The 16,036-nt window shown below is 38.7% G+C and overlaps 1 protein-coding gene across 1 annotated transcript in view; it reads left to right on the top strand.

Moving 5' to 3' along the window:
* Nucleotides 1-16,036, top strand: part of RSPO2 (R-spondin 2) — a 111,764-nt gene that overhangs the window by 51,943 nt on the left and 43,785 nt on the right. Inside the window, exons 3-4 of the mRNA XM_087825359.1 lie at nt 2,745-2,933; nt 14,630-14,773. Coding sequence (XP_087681485.1) covers nt 2,745-2,933; nt 14,630-14,773 — 333 coding nt within the window. The remainder of the gene's footprint in view (nt 1-2,744; nt 2,934-14,629; nt 14,774-16,036) is intronic.

The following is a 16,036-nucleotide window of genomic DNA, read 5'->3' as shown; positions in this document are numbered from 1 at the left end:
AGCTTTATTAACATTGTTAATTTTAACATTCATTTTCTGTCTATGGCATGATAGTGAACATCTGGAGTGTGAAAATTTGTTGTCTTTGTATCAAAGATCAGATTACATGTTTTATGGTGATTTTTTTCTAGAAATACTGTGATTTAATATGAAACCAAGCAGTATGTCCTAAGATAGGCATTTCTCATTTAGTTCAAATCCTGTGAGGCTCAGTTCATGACCTTGATTGGTTAGTTGAGTCGGGCATGGTACTACACATGATTGCAGGACTGTATTTTCACCCTAATGTTGCCAAGCTCTTGTGGAGGATCTGTGTCCAACTTGATTTGCATAAGATCCAACATGCACGTTCCTGTTATTGGTGCCAGAGATAGGGTTTTTGTTTTTAAATATGTGTCTTGAATTTGGAATTGGGCAGAGACAAAAATTAGCAATTTTGTGATAAGTTTGATCAGTTAAGTTCATAGTAATTATTTTAAAAAATCTGTTGAACTTGTAACATTATTTAACCAGCAAATATGGAGTGAGGCTAAGATGCCAACAGCTCATTGTTCAGTCCCATTATTTTCAAAATTAGAAATCTGTGCCTTTTGTCAGGAATGGATGCCTTCACTTAGAAGGAATTTAGATTTCTTCTTGCTTGGCAAGGGCTAACTCCAGAAACAGGGGAGCACTTTGAAAAAGTGTTAGGCGTATATTAGAAACAGATGGGCATTCAACACCTACACAAAATGCTGTATGGGATAAAATGTGAATAACTGAATTTGATTTAACAAAGGATCAAACTTAAAATACCAAGATTCATAGAAAAACCAAAACCTACTTTGCAATTTAAAATGAATGCAAATTAAATCATTAGACTCAGAAGTAAGGAGTCTACTTAGGCTATTTTTCTCTCGATGCACCTGTTAGTGATGTGGGCATTGTTACCTGGCTTCTGCCTCATGCCTCATGATTTGTCTTGTTTTCTATGCCCACATATTCCTTTGGAGATATGTGTGGATTTGTGTTAATACTACTAACACCTTTTCATGTTTTGAGTGATATATTTCATCTTTAGAATTTTGGGTGGGTCCAGTTTCAGAAAAGTGTTTTGGTTGGAATGATGAGGCTCTGGATCTCAGCAGGCTTTAGGGTAGGAAAAGTTGAAGCTTACAGAGAGAGCAAATAAACATGGTCATCAGAGCTGGGAATTAAGATCTGTTTACGCACCTGCACACTTGAATTAAATCTCAAAGCAATAGGCAGAGCCATTTGACTCATTAAGATCCTGACAAAATAAATTACCTTGGTCATGTTCGAAGGTCTATTCTTGCCTGACTTTAGATACAGAGATTGGTGTAGTCACCATATAACGGATGAAGAAGTTTTTGTTAAATTGTTAAGTTATTGATTTACAGCATAGAGGCTCCTAGGGTAGTAGACACTGGACGTGGTTAATTAAACTGAAAAGTCTGTTTGAGGTTTGGGGCATGAAGCTTCAAATTGCAAAAATTATACGTGCCCTTGCCCTTCCTAATTGAGGAGCACTATTAATGACCAAAGAAGACTGAGGGAAAGGAAGAGAGAGCACTTAGGTTGGGTGTGGCTCACATCACTTTTGTTTAAGAGAATTCCTCATGTGTTAGGGTTATAAAGATATCTAAGATACAGACTCAGGTAAGAACTCCCCAGTTCATTTCCATTAAGCCAGTCAAGGTTCAAGTAAATAAAGCAATGCTTTTAATGATTTTAAGAATACCTTTAAAAAATGTGGAGAGCAATTTGTTGACTCTGAAAGCTTTGTGGTCAAGATGAAAGTTGGCATCTGATACATAAAAACAGAACAAAACAAAAAGCCTTTAATTTATGTTGATTCTCTTAGTTCTGTAATTCTCCTCTCTCCAATGGCGTGTGATTTATGGTGATAAAGAGCACTTGGGTTAACTTTTGAACTGAAAGCAAGTACAGCTTCAGCTTTAGTTTGTGATGACTGTGCTACTGAGAGCCTTCTCTTTAAACCGTGCTGTTGTGTATGCAAATCTTCCAAAGTCTCTCTTAACTTATGAAGCCAAGCTTGCTTCAGAAGTGAACTTCTAAATGAAGTTCATTTTGCTCTTAAGGTGGTTTTCCTTGAAAGTCCCAGGTCTCAGGATTGTAAAAAAATTTAGGGTCGTTTCAGATTTTTTTTCTTGGTGAGTTTTCCTGGATTTGGACAAGCTTTTATGGTAACCTCTTGACTTAGGGACTCCATACTACATCGATAATTTAGGCTTGGAGCCCACCCCGGATGTCTTGCAGAGGTGGGTACTTATTTCTCATGGGTTACATCTCTTCTGCTCACCCTGTTAATGCTCCTAATCCAGGGTTGAAATCTTCTCTGGCCAGTTGGCGTGGGAGCTTCCAGTACTAGTTTCATGGACAAGCAGCCCCCCCAACTCCAGCTCTTCACATGCATGTTGCTTGGTCTGGATTCAGGACCTGCCTACCATGAGGCCTACCTCTGCCTGTCTTAACATCTCCACAAGCCAGTCAGTTGGAGCTTCTGGCCTCAGCCCTGACTCTGAGTTTCTTCTTTATTTCCAAACTTGGCTGTGTATTAATCATTTTCCCTGGGGGTATGGGGGGTGGAGAATATTTTGTTTGGATTTTCTACGTGATAAAAATAAAAGAACAGGAGGAACTTGTCTTCGCAGCGTGTCATATTGACCAGAAGCCTGAGCACCTTCACATTTGAACATGCTCTTTTTTTCTTTCTTTTACAGCTAGTTATGTATCAAATCCCATTTGCAAGGGTTGCTTGTCTTGTTCCAAGGACAATGGGTGCAGCCGATGCCAACAGAAGTTGTTCTTTTTCCTTCGAAGAGAAGGCATGCGCCAGTACGGAGAGTGCCTGCACTCCTGCCCGCCGGGCTACTACGGACACCGGGCCCCGGACATGAACAGATGCGCACGTGAGCAGCTGACTTGCGTCAACCCTGCTGTCCTGTTCCTGCACCTCGGGGGGAGCGAAGTTGAAATTTTTGACTAAAATAAGGGTATATCTTTAACAGGCTACAGAAATCACCTAAGCTTAAACTTTAAAAAATTGAGTGGTTCGGGAGAAGAACACTTTACATTTATCTTTTGTATCGAAGTATATTGGGCACACACTCTTTTTAAAGATGAAGTAATTTTTTTTTATAACAATCATCTCAACACATAAGCTGATCAGGTATACGCAGCACTTAAAAAAAAAAAAAGAATTTAAATCCCTTCTTACTGGGAACATTTTCTCCAGTTTCCCATAGTATCTGTAGCTTATTTCCCCCTTTTAACCTGATTTAGTCTAATATGTAATTTAATACACTCATTTTGGAGTTCTGTAAAACACCATTACTGATAAAAGATGTAACTAAAATATTTAGTTTGCTTCAAAGTACTCTGAGTTCTCGCTTATTAAGGGATGGCGTTCTTACATGTATAGGAATGCAGGCTCAGTGTTTCACCTTTTAACCCAAAAGTCATTCATAGAATACTACAAAAAACAGAAGAAATTCTAATTTTAAAAAATCAATGAGATACCAAAGGAACATCCATTTCTTAAAGGAGTTCAAACTTTTAGGGAGTAGAGGATAGAAGGGAAAGGGGAACATGGAGCGAGAGGACAGGCGGGTAGGAAGTTTAGTCGGAGTTTAATACTCTAAGTGCTAATCAGCAGGCAACCAGTGTGTTATGGGGGTGATTTAATCACCTCCCATTAACACACCGTGTATACGACTATTAAATCAGTTGAGCTCTTTGGATAAGAAGAGAGTTGGAATTGTATCATCCAACTACAGTACTATTTTGGAAGGAGGCAGAGCTAGAAAGAAGGAACCACATGTGTGAAAATAATGTGGGGAATAAGTCTCGTCTGGGGTGCTATTGGCATTTTGGAAAGGCATCTTGTCCTACATTGTTGGGCCTTTGTTATCCTTAGTCCCTGCTCATTAAATGTCTTGTGTGCCCTCAAATCACTGTGACAAGCAAAAATGTCCCCAAGCATTTCCAGACACCTTCTAGGAACACAGTACCGTCTCTAGGAGAACCATTGAGTAGGATGTGCCTCATGGGAGGTGTGGTTGGAATTGGGGATGGGAAGTGAGGCTTGAGTGCAGTTGATAAAGGTCTTGCGTACCATGTGAATTAATGTGGTATTTTCTGAGGGTTCTGAGCAGGCAGTGGACTAAAGAAATCGCTTTATTTAAGGTAATTCTGGCAGAAGTGAGGGAGATGAATGAATTGGAGAACAGAAAGTAAAGGAAGGCTACTGTAACACTCAAGAATTGGAAATAGTGTTCTGATGAAAGGCTTGTTGGGAATGAATTCCAGAGACTTTAAAAACAATCATCAATAGAATACTACTGGTCAGGGCACATGCCTCCTGGATTGTGTGCTTGATCCCCGGGGGGGGGGGGGGGCCGCAAGAGGCAGCCTATCAGTGTTTCTCACATCAGTGTTTCCCTCCCTTTCCCTTTCTCTCTCTCTAAAAATCAATTTAAAAAAAATCTCTAGAGTAATATCTGCTGTTGGAAGTTACCTTTTTAATATTGATCTCTTTGTGACTTTATATGGATTTTAAGCCTAGTTTCCGCAATGTTCAGTCTCTCCCTCCAGCCCTGACCTCTGTTTGGTTTACAGTTAAGGAATATGAATACTTTTTGTTTCTTAGAGATGAAAAACAAGACATAAGAGCTTCAATGTGGTGTATAATAAATTGGTGCCTAATCTGGAAATGGAGCTTTTTGCAATCTAAAGTATTTTTATTTGTAACAAAATCATGCACTTGAGTTAAAATATATAAGGTGGACTCTGTTTCAGTGTTTATTCTAAAATGATAGGAACTTTAGTATTAAATTTATTAGTCACCCAGCAGATAGATCATCATCTGTGTGAAGCACCTGTGCTAGGCCCTGTGAATACAGAATAGAAGACATGCTCTGTTTTCTTCATGGGGCCCCCATTTAAAGGGGGGGTTATGATGAACATAGTAACAACAAGAGAGGAAGTGTTGTCACAGTATCTTGGTGCTGGGAGGTCATGGGAAGGTCAGAGAAAACGTTAGCAAAGATAGGATGGAAGGCACACATGGCGATGAAGCTGAGGCAGTAGATGGGTATGTACATCAAGAAGGATCTTCTGTTTTAAAATCAAGGGTTTGATCTGAATCTGGAAGTGAGGGGGAGCCACTGAAGGGTTTTAAAGTGGGGAAATGACAAGACTCATTGGTGCTTTTGAAAGATGGCAGGGTCCTCATGTAGGTGCAGCAGAGCAATCTTAATTTGATCATTGGGATCTGTAGTACCCAGATGGCTAAACCATCAGGGATGTAAGAAGTAGGCCAGATGGGAGGCACTAGGGGCAACTTCAGTAATGGTGACTCACTTGTGCACTGCAAATGTTTAATGTGCTGGCCTGCAGTAGCCATGCAGTAACTGCTTATTGCAAGGTAGACCCTGCTTTCATTGTACTACATAAACCTCTATAGAAAACTCAAAGGGCACGCTCTCTCGCTCTTTGAGCTGGAAGACAAATTATATCAGATAGATACCCTAAGAGTTATATGGTCTTTAATACTCTTTACAAAAGATTTTATTTTTAATTATGCTACTAATGGTTGGAAAGTTAAAAGCCTGTCCCTATAGTTAATAGAGGAAATCTTATTTCTCAAGCTTACATTTAATGTTCTTGTGGGTTTGGTGGTTCTCACGAATGAGCCTGTTATTTCAGTATAGACCCAACTTGGACGGCAATATTTTGTTTTAAAAGGCAGATGTTACCTTGTACTCTGTTTTCCTTTGTGCAAGTAAGACAGCTAATTTGCACTTTAGTTTTTAAAGTACTTTCATTTGAAAGCACATCCTTTCATTGCTTCCTGGCAATCCCATAGTGTTCTCTCCATTTACAGAGCAGGTAGCAGATGTTCTGAGAAGTCCCTGGCAAGCCCGAGGGTCGGCTGCCAGCGCGGCACAGCTGAGACTGCAGCTGCTTTTATCATCAAGCTAGGTGGGCAGACGTGACAAAGTTACCTTCACAAACAGAGCTGGGGAGGGATCAGACCACAGGACTGGGCATCAGAGTTAGGCCGGTTCCAGCCCAAGCGCATGGCTTTGTAAAATTACTGTATTTTTTCTTTAACTGCACCCACCCCCTTCATTGACAAGTCAAAACTATATATAATCAAGAAATTAAAAGCTTATTAAGATAGGATGGAAATTTGACCTATTGACAACTGATAAGGAGTCTTGAAGTAAGTGTTCCCATGTTGAGATAACTATATCCCAGCATCCTAATTCTCACTTGATATTTGTCTTATGCACACAACCAGGTAGTATATAGAAAACATCACTAAGCCTCCCTAAGCTCAAATGCTACCATTTCATGTTTCAAAAATGAAGCTTTTCTGTTTCCCTTTTCCCTTCAGTGTGCCTCATGGATTTCTCGTCTAGGGATCAGCAAACCAAGACCAGTGGGCATAATCTCTTCTGTCACCGTTTATGTGGGGCCCTTGAGCTAATTAACAGATTTTAGGCTTTTAAGTAGTTGGAGAAAAATCAAAGGAAGAACAATATTTTGTGACACATAAAAATGATATTAACTTCAAATTTCAGTGTTCATACATAAAGTTTTATTGGAACTGGCCATACAGTCATCTACACATTGTCTCTGGCTGCTTTTGTTCTACAACAGAGCTGAGTAATTTAGACAGATTGTGGGACCCACAAAGCCTAAAATATTTCCTATCTGGTCTTTTACAGGAAAAGTTTGCTGATTCCCGCTTTAGCCTATTTGGAGTGTGAAGGGATTAAGAGATTCTTCTTGTTTTCTTTGGATGGAGGTTGAGTGGAGGGCAAGACATATATTAGCTAACATATGCTTTTCCATTTAGTCGGGTGGAGAGATCTGCCTTTTTCAATGTTTGAAAAAATTCAGCTAAGACTCGGGCCTGAAGTTTATTAAACTGCTCTGCTTCCACCTAATATAAGACGGTGACAAGTCACCCAAACAGGAAAAGCACAAGGAGTAACCAGGACGAGAGAGCTGCTACTGGCAAGAACTAAAAATCTGATAAGAGATATTATTTTGGTTTGCAATTTTTAAAACATTTTTTATTGTTATCTCATTTCTTTCCCACTTTATTTTGAGGAATAAAAATATTTCACCTCCTTTAAATGGAAAAAAAAAAAATCCCTCTAAAACACCTACTTTTGTAGTCCCAGCCGATGTATCCAAGTTTTAATTTCGGTTGTTTTGAGAAAGATTTCAAATATGCATCACTTGAATACATGAGAAGTGAAGCCAACATTTTTATAGTTCCTCGTTATTCGACCACATGATTTTACACAAGCCTCAATATTTCTTGAGATTTTTGTGTGTGTGGGTGGGCAAGTGGTAATTTTTAAACATTCAAATATTACAGTGAAGCTAACAGCAGCATATTTCTTAAGTTTGAATTTCGGCTTTTCACTTTAACGAACTGTTGTAACACTAAGTTAAAATGAGTCGGGAGGAAAAAAATTACTTTTGACAGCAATGTGTATCCTCAGAGGTTGAAATAAAAGGCACTTTTGGCCTATAAGATAGAACTTAATAGCTGTCTGAAAAACAATATATAAATTTCTGGATGGAGCCCATTCATCTCACCTAATTGCAGTTTGGAGGGTAACATAACTGCCAACGCCAGGATTCTACTCTCCTTGGGGTCACTGCCCTGAGGGGCCGCGATAGACCATCTCTAGTGCACTTCGTGAGCTGCACAGCGTCCTTGTGCCCGGAAGGGGGCGCTGTGCATTTCAAACAGTACCTGCTGAAAGGTAGCCTTATTGGCTCTAGGGAGTGACACTAATTTTATGTGGTACCTTTTTCATATTCTTTTGTTCTTTAATTTGATACTCTGAACATTCATCTGACAGAGGTATGTCAGGTGTTTCCCTCGCCTATCTGACTGTAGAGGGAATGGGCACGGAGAGGGTGTAATTCCCCCACCTCCACTCCACCCCCACCCCCAAGGTCAAAATTGCATTTAGATCTCAGTTTCCTAAATCCTGGTTCCTAATTTGGAAGTAGATGACTTTCCACGTAGGTACTCAACAAATGATTGTATTCAGTTTGTTTAGCTGCATCGCCTAAACAAGGGTAGAGGTAATTTACTACAGATAATGCTATATATATTTTTATACATATGATTATATATTATATTATTGTAGTAATTATAATTAATATGTATGAGATTAAAATTTATTCATTAAAAATATTACACATACATCTGCCCTCCACGCAGAGTATCCTTGTATCTTGTTCGAGCTTCCATCCGTCTGCCGTCTCTGACTGTCGTGTGGGTACATTTGTACACTCATAATAGCTCACATCCTTTTACTACTAATTACATAGCAGATATTGTGCCAACATATTTTGCCTTTATTAAGCCTCTGAATCCGCTCAGCAGCTCTAGGAGATAGGGACTGATGTCACCTTTTTTAATAGATGAGAATACTGAGGCAGAGTGAACCGAGATTCTCACCTCCTGTCTGCTAACCACTGTACTATCTGAGAGGCCACTATTTTCTCACCACAGTTTCCTGCCTCATCGCTGAAAAAGTTTAGTTGTAAGTATGAAACGTTGAGTCCCGAAACCCCTGAATCTGTCCTTTATTTTCTCTAGGTTGAATATAATGAAGCTGCTAATGGGCTGTGTGTAACTAGACCATGCTACAAAAAATGGAATTTTAGATTTTAGGTCATAGTTTTCACCAGTCCCTGCTCTAATGGGATTATGGCAATAGTACATATTAGAAATACATGATTTTGTTAACATAAAGCTTAAAAACTTTATTTTGGGATATTTATAAACCATGGCAAGTTTTGAGAAGGAATGTTTAAACAGCATTATTTGAAGTTGTTAGAGAAACCTAAAAATATTTAAACAATTTTATGAAACCTCATATTAAGTTGTACAGACTAGTACTTTCCATGTGACAAAAACTTGCTAAAGGTCTAATTTCAAATGTCTTTTGGAACAACCTGTCGCCTTAATTTCTGTTTAAATTTTAGCACACACTGAGCAGAGAAACCTATGGAGTTTTCCAGGGGCGGCCTTGGTGCTCTTGGATTCCTGTAACTGGAGCCTGAAGACTAAATGCCCCTAGTGGGTCTCAGCATCCCCCTCATTCTAAACGGAGATGCTGGTAGTTTGACAATAAAGGGCAGCTGAGGAGCAATACGCAGTCAGATTATCAGGGTGTGCCAGCGAAGCCTGAAGGCCATGATCCTGATGACCAAGAAATGACAGAAATGGATTCCACGGTGTGGGTCCAAGGTTCTCTCTGCCTCACGATTCCTTTCCCTTCTCCAATAAGTGATTGTAATATATAGAATTGCATTTTTTTTCAGTTGGGTTTAACAAAGGTTGATTTTTCTCTGCTTTCAATTCAAGGTTTTAATTTTTTGTTTATACGATGGGCCACGCTGAGATATTCAACTAAGAGATGGTTCTTGTCATCTAGATCTTGCTCTTAAGATAAAACTAACTCTGCCAGTGTGCCAGGCCCGGGGGAGCTGTGGAAGCAGAGGCAGAGTGGGTCACGGTGGCTCTTTGGCTTCTCCCAGTTTTCATGTTCTCAGCTCAGTTTGTCGGTTCTACTTTTCCCTCTCAGGGTGTTGAGGGCTCTCCACGGGTTTCCTTCCCTTCACTCCCTGCCTGCTTCCAGGAAGCGTAATTTCCTGGAAATAAGGACTTTCCAGCTCGCTCTGTGTGTGCTTCAGAGTAGTCACGTTGCTGCCCCATCGCCTGCCTGGGCCTTTGCCTTTTAGGAGACTGAAGATCCTGAAGCGCTTTTCCGTCTGTGCCCTTGGTTGTCCATCATGATGCCTGGCTCCTAGTGACTTTTACCTATCTGTCAAATTGAGGGAACAAGCCTTAAAACCACACAAAGGACAAATAATTTATCATTTTACCTCCTTTTTTGAAACCCAGTAATGTATGAAGTGAAATTCCCCGCCCACAGCAATCTAAATCTGAGGAACCATTCCCTCCATCCAACCTCCAGTTCACTCAAGCTACTTTTCTGGCCCATCACATGCCAGGGGAGTTTTCTTCATTGCCCAGAACTCTGTCTTCCTTCTGTCTTTCTAAAACCTGCTCAGCTGAGGTTCCAACTTCCATAGCACATGTTACCTGCCACACTTCAACATGTACATTCTCTGTTACAATTGCTTTTCTAATATTTAGGTGTTTTCTCTCTCTAAATAGGTGTTTAACTGTTTGTTCCTCCAGTAAGATTGATAGCAACCAACCAACTTTTTATAGTAAAGATATTTACAGTGCACATGTAAGCACTCTCAGACAAAGCATTTAAATGGCTTTTAAATATAAAGGAATTGAATTTCTAAGTGGCATTCGCATGAGTTCACTTGGCAAGCATTAAAACCCCACCATGTGTCTGGTTCTGTGTTAGAAACTCACAGATTGAAAACAAAATGAAGACAATGTAACGGCAGAACAGAAATGACTCGTCCTCCCTGCCAGTGATGTACCCAGCACATAAGTGCTATGCTCTGTTGCAATGCCCTGTGAGTGCACGTGGCCCCCTCTCTTTGGTGTTCTCACCTCCAGGACAGGGAATGGGTATTATAATTTTATGTTCTCAGGGTCTGGCCCAATCCTACATTTTTGGAGAATGTTTGGAATGAACTGTTGAACTGCACTACAGTATAATTTGAAAATGTTATAAGGGAGCCTGTATGGGCACTGCGGGAAGACAGAAGGGGTTCTCAGCTTTTTTCCCTCTCTTGGCCAGAGTAAACCCCTCTTGCCAAATGACAGCCCCGTCAGACTGCGTTTGGAGGCAGTTTCCCTCGGACAGTAATTTTGCTTAACCCGATATTGGCAGTCCTCACTTTGTGGATTGCATTTTTGAGGAGGCATGTAATTTAGAAGCATGTAAGTTGGCTAAGCCAGGGTCATATATTTCTGAGCAAGGACTTAAAGCCCAGATTTTTATAGAGAAGCCTTGTGTTTAGTAAACTTTGATATACCTGTTTTCTTACACAGTATAAAGCTTTCTAAGGTTTATCAGTCTATTTAATGGTCCCATTGGTATTTTAAAACTCATTTATTTATAAAATTGACAGAGAGACTTCTCTGAAAGGTAATACAGTTGCTATTTCTGAGAAGTGGGCCTGCCCTGCCATTAATGTAAGGAAGAGTATTTCTGTATTCTCTTTGAAACCTTCTGCATTGTTCAGAACTTTTAATGAGGATGTTTTACTTTTGTATTAAGAATGAGTTAATAGAGTGGATTTAAATCCCAATTATTTAAAGATAACAAGCTTAAGAAGTTTCGGGTAGAGCAGCTATAGGCTTGGGTGGGGGAGGGGCAGTATAGGACTCTGAGGCCCCACAATTAGAGGTTTTTCTCCAAAGCAGATGAGGTAGTTTCGGGAGAAAGGGCAGAAGAGGGCAGGGGGTTGTGGATGGGCCTGGAGCCAGTGAGGAAAGGTTTTCAGGTGCGGGGGCCTGTCCAGACGTAGATTTCCAGGGTACAGGGTTTTTGCAGTTGCCAGCGTTAAAAAGCTGCGATGATTAGATGAGTTGTGTGAGTTCCGGCCACTGAGTATATGGGCTGCAGGCATTGGTTTGATGTTGTGGCAAAGAGTGGCCGAGACCAGGAGGGTCAGCAGAGCTTCTGATGATGTCGGGACTTGGCACCAATCAAAGCTTTTGTTGAAATGCTTTGCTGAATAAAAAGCAGTTTAGTTTTTTTCCTTATGATCAGGGTGAAGGAAAAGTGCCATAAAACATGAAAACAAAGGACACTGTCAAGTGATGGTTGAAGGCCGACGCAGGTGCAGCCTCATCAATAAGGGGTGTAATTTTATGCGCCTAAATGTAGAAAAATTTGAGATGGGATAGTAGTCCTTTATTCATTCTTGCCTAAAATCAAAAGAATTTATTTTAGAATGCTAATAAATGCTATTTTCTGTAAATTCAAGTAGGTCACAAATGTATATTGCAATAACTTTGCTTTAATATGAAATGCATCACAATTATAAAAGATTCATATAATTCAGAAATGTATACTCTTAACATATTTCAAAATTCTACCATCCTTTCCCAAATGAACTTCTCCAGCCTACTTCATACACTGTTACGCATTTATGGTTTTATTATATCGTCTGCCAGACACTCTGCAACTTGCCTTTTTCACTTAACTATAGGGCTTCGCGCTTATTGCGTCATTGCTTGTAATTCATCTCGTGCTCCTTCATGGTTGTCATAATCTACAATTTGAGTGCATCAAATTTTTATTCCACTTGAATTTGAGGACAAACAATTAAGCTTTCTTCTAGTGGATTTGTGCCTGAAGAAGTCCTAAGGGACCTTACAGAGAATGATAGGTATTTCAGAAATTCCACATTCTGTGAACTAGTATCAGGAGCAGGGAACAAAATGAGGGAAGAGAGTTACAGGTAACAATAAAGATCAGCAAAGGGCCTTGTAAAATTAATTCCAAATGCTTATTGCTGTAAGTTTTTGGCCAAAAAGCTTACTGGTGCAGGTCATGTTTTAAAGAAAAATCAGACTTTCTAGATAACAATTGATTTATGAAGTGTACGGTCTTCTTTTCAGAATATAAGTGCTTTGTTCTTTTTACCCTTTAGTCCTGTTTTATCTTTGGGATGTTTATCATTATTTCTTGGGAAATAATTCTGCTAACAGGAAGGGCTGCTTGCTTTAAAAAAAAAAAAAAAAAAAGGGCAAGAAAACCAGCAATTTGTGGAAATGATGGTCATGTATTTTCACCATGATTAAGAAGCTACTGACCAGCTATAGACCACTGTTGTGTTAAAATATACGTTACAGCATTTAAGACTGTAAATGAACCTCTTATGGGGGGTAGTGTTCTGTGCCCACCATCCTTCCCAAAAAGAGAAATACTATAATTTGACTATGGACTTTCACCCACACATAGTTGGTTTTCCAACTGTAAATATGGTATCATTTTAGAAGTTGAATAAACTGCTTCATGGTGGTCATTTAATACATGAAGACCAGTTTAGACTCAATATTGAAAGGTGAAGAGTTGCCATTTTCTTTTTATAGGTTCCAGAAACTGTCATTATTTATCATTTCTTTTATTTTGACTTATTATTTATTTTAATGAAATATATATGTCTTTTAGCTTTTAATTCTACTTTCTGGCTTTATTTTCTCAATTTTCAAAATTTTAATATTCAGTGATTTCATGTTTTGGTTACTATTTTCTATTCCATTTTTTTCTTTGCTTGCAGGAACTATATATTTGAAAGCTTTTCAGAATCATTAAAGCTCTAAATAGAGTACTGGCATTCGGAGGCTTGTTAAATGAATGAGAGCAATGCCGTGGAGTTTTCATAGAGCTTTATATGCTGTTAACTACCATCAATTAAATCTGTTGCAAGTAATAATGTACTATAATCTGTTGAAAACCTGACTTTCCAATTAACCAATCCTCTAACCTTCTCCCCTTTCCTCTGAAGAGTGGAGTATATTTATCCCCCCCACCCCCACAAGCCAGTTATCTCTGGCCCAGATGCTACTGGCCTATCAGGGAATCTGACCTAGAATACAAGATAAATCATTGCTTCCTTTTACACCTGGTGTAATGTATGTTTAGTGGGAAAGAACATGTTTCTAGTCCACTATTGCTTCTATGTGCAGGCTATCTATTATAAGCCAATTTACCTGTATTATTACAAGTTCTCACAGTAGCCTTGTGCTGTATCTGTTTTATACAGAAGGAAATAGAGTCTCAGGGAGGTGTGTAGTTGTCCAGACTCGTGGAGCTGGTAAGGGCAGATCTGGGGTTCAAACCTGGATGTAGCAGGCCTGAAAGCATTCTGTTCCACAAACTGCTCCTAGCAAAATTCAGCCAGCGGGTTATAGAGGAAGGGGAACAGACTTAGGAGGCAATCGGTTTTGAGGGCTTTCAGAACCAACTCAGCCACCACTGGCTACATGACTTAATCTCTCTTAGTCTCAAATCCTTTATTTGCAAAATAGGGATAGCACTGCCTGCCTTGTAGGATTATTATGAAGACTAAATGGAAATGCATGTAAAGCCTTTGGCACATTGTTATGTTTTTGTTTTTTTTTAAATGACCTAAACTACCCCTCCTAAGAAACCCTCTGATGAAAGTAAATGCCAGCGTTGACCAACATAAACAGAATTTTAATTTACTGTCCTGAAACAGAAGATACTGATTAGAGTATTCCCTTCGTGTTTTCCATTGTAGGTCTTTTGAAGGGCAGAACAGATTTCAATCCCAGCAGCAATGTAATTGGTAGTGGGGGTGTTTTCTTTTTCTTTCATATCCTTTTTAGTCCCATTTGGAGTTGCAAACATTTCTGAAGGGTCTCATGGCTGCCTAGGGCCCTGGGCTGGAATTGTGTCTTAGTTTATTGATGTGGTGAGCTGTTGCAAGAGGTAGGAGTGATTTAGAATGAGACGGCATAAGGAAACAAATGGGTTGAACACACATATTGAAGGTAGAATTACGATTGATCTGACCGATGAGTTTATGAAAGTTTTATTTGCAAAGCAAGTGCATTTCTTTGACTGAAATTTTTTCTCTTTAAAATTGTTTTTAGGATGCAGAATAGAAAACTGTGATTCTTGCTTTAGCAAAGACTTTTGTACCAAGTGCAAAGGAGGCTTTTATTTGCATAGAGGCCGATGCTTTGATGAATGTCCAGATGGTTTTGCACCATTAGATGAAACCATGGAGTGTGTGGGTAAGTAGTTTTTCCTGTAACTTTCAAACTGCAATTTTTACCCCTGTTTCTTAAGGGGGAGGGGCGGAGCGTGCTGGATATAGTCAAATTAAAAACAAACTGGTTCTCTTATTGTTAATTAGAACTGGAAATTATTTACATTTTTTGCTGACTTTCTGAATTCATTAGGCACCATGACATTGGGTAGTCTCATATATTACATCTTGCTACAAAGTTTGCTTGTACATTTGCTAGGTTAAACTATTTATATGCCGATAATCTTTTTATCATATGTGTAATACATCTGTTTCTTTTATCTTAATAAATTACTAGTATTTGTTAGAGAAAAACATTTTGTTTAAAAGAACATTTTCAAGCAGTATCATGTAATTGATGATTCTATCACTTTTGCTATGTATATTAATTATGGATCTTCTTAGACATTTGTTTTTAAAAAATCACTGGGAAGAAATTTTTTGTGCAAAATATATTTTGATGATTGCATGTTGCAAAGTGCATTAAAACAGTTCTACATTTACTAAATTCATATAGCTAGAATGCATAATTTAACACATATATACCATTTGTGAATAATAATCAGGAATACACATTTTATAAATTTTATATTTTGTGAGTGTTTGAAAACACTTTGGTTTTTATACTACTTTTTCACTGTTTTTATATTGTTTTGGTTTTTATACTACCCTACTCCTGAATTTTATTTGACATGTTCTACATCTGATATGATATACGACAGATCTATGTATTATAAGCAAGACTTTCCATTTCCTTGAAATGGGGACTTAAAAAACAAAATTGAGAACTTTTTCCCTGCAGAAATATTGCTAAAATAGTCTATAATTATATATTTGAAAGCTTGCAGAGAACACATTTAAATAAGAGGTTTATGAAGAAATGTGTACTTATGTTCCTATTTATGTGTGAGTGAATACATTCATACAGGCAACACCCTAATAAAAAATAGGAAAGTCACTAGAAGAGCAATTGAGAATGCTGAGTTTGCTTTTGAGAGGCCAGACCCACGCCCATTACAAACGGTCAATGGAAACTCTTATGAAACCCTTAAATATAAACAAATTACAGTCAAGTCCTATGCATTCCCCTAAATACAAATCTTTTTTTATTTTTTATTTTTTATTTTTTTTACCTGAATACAAATCTTAAATAGCTTTGAAAAATCTAAAAGTAACCATGATCATGCCTGTTAAATCTGAAATGCTGAAATACTGTGTTTGGACCCTGTGCCTGAGTCATGATCTTATA

This window comes from Miniopterus natalensis, chromosome 16, assembly GCF_054644295.1.
Source record: "Miniopterus natalensis isolate mMinNat1 chromosome 16, mMinNat1.hap1, whole genome shotgun sequence".
NCBI classification, from domain to species: domain Eukaryota; kingdom Metazoa; phylum Chordata; class Mammalia; order Chiroptera; family Miniopteridae; genus Miniopterus; species Miniopterus natalensis.
This window is presented reverse-complemented; position numbering and strand designations above follow the sequence as displayed.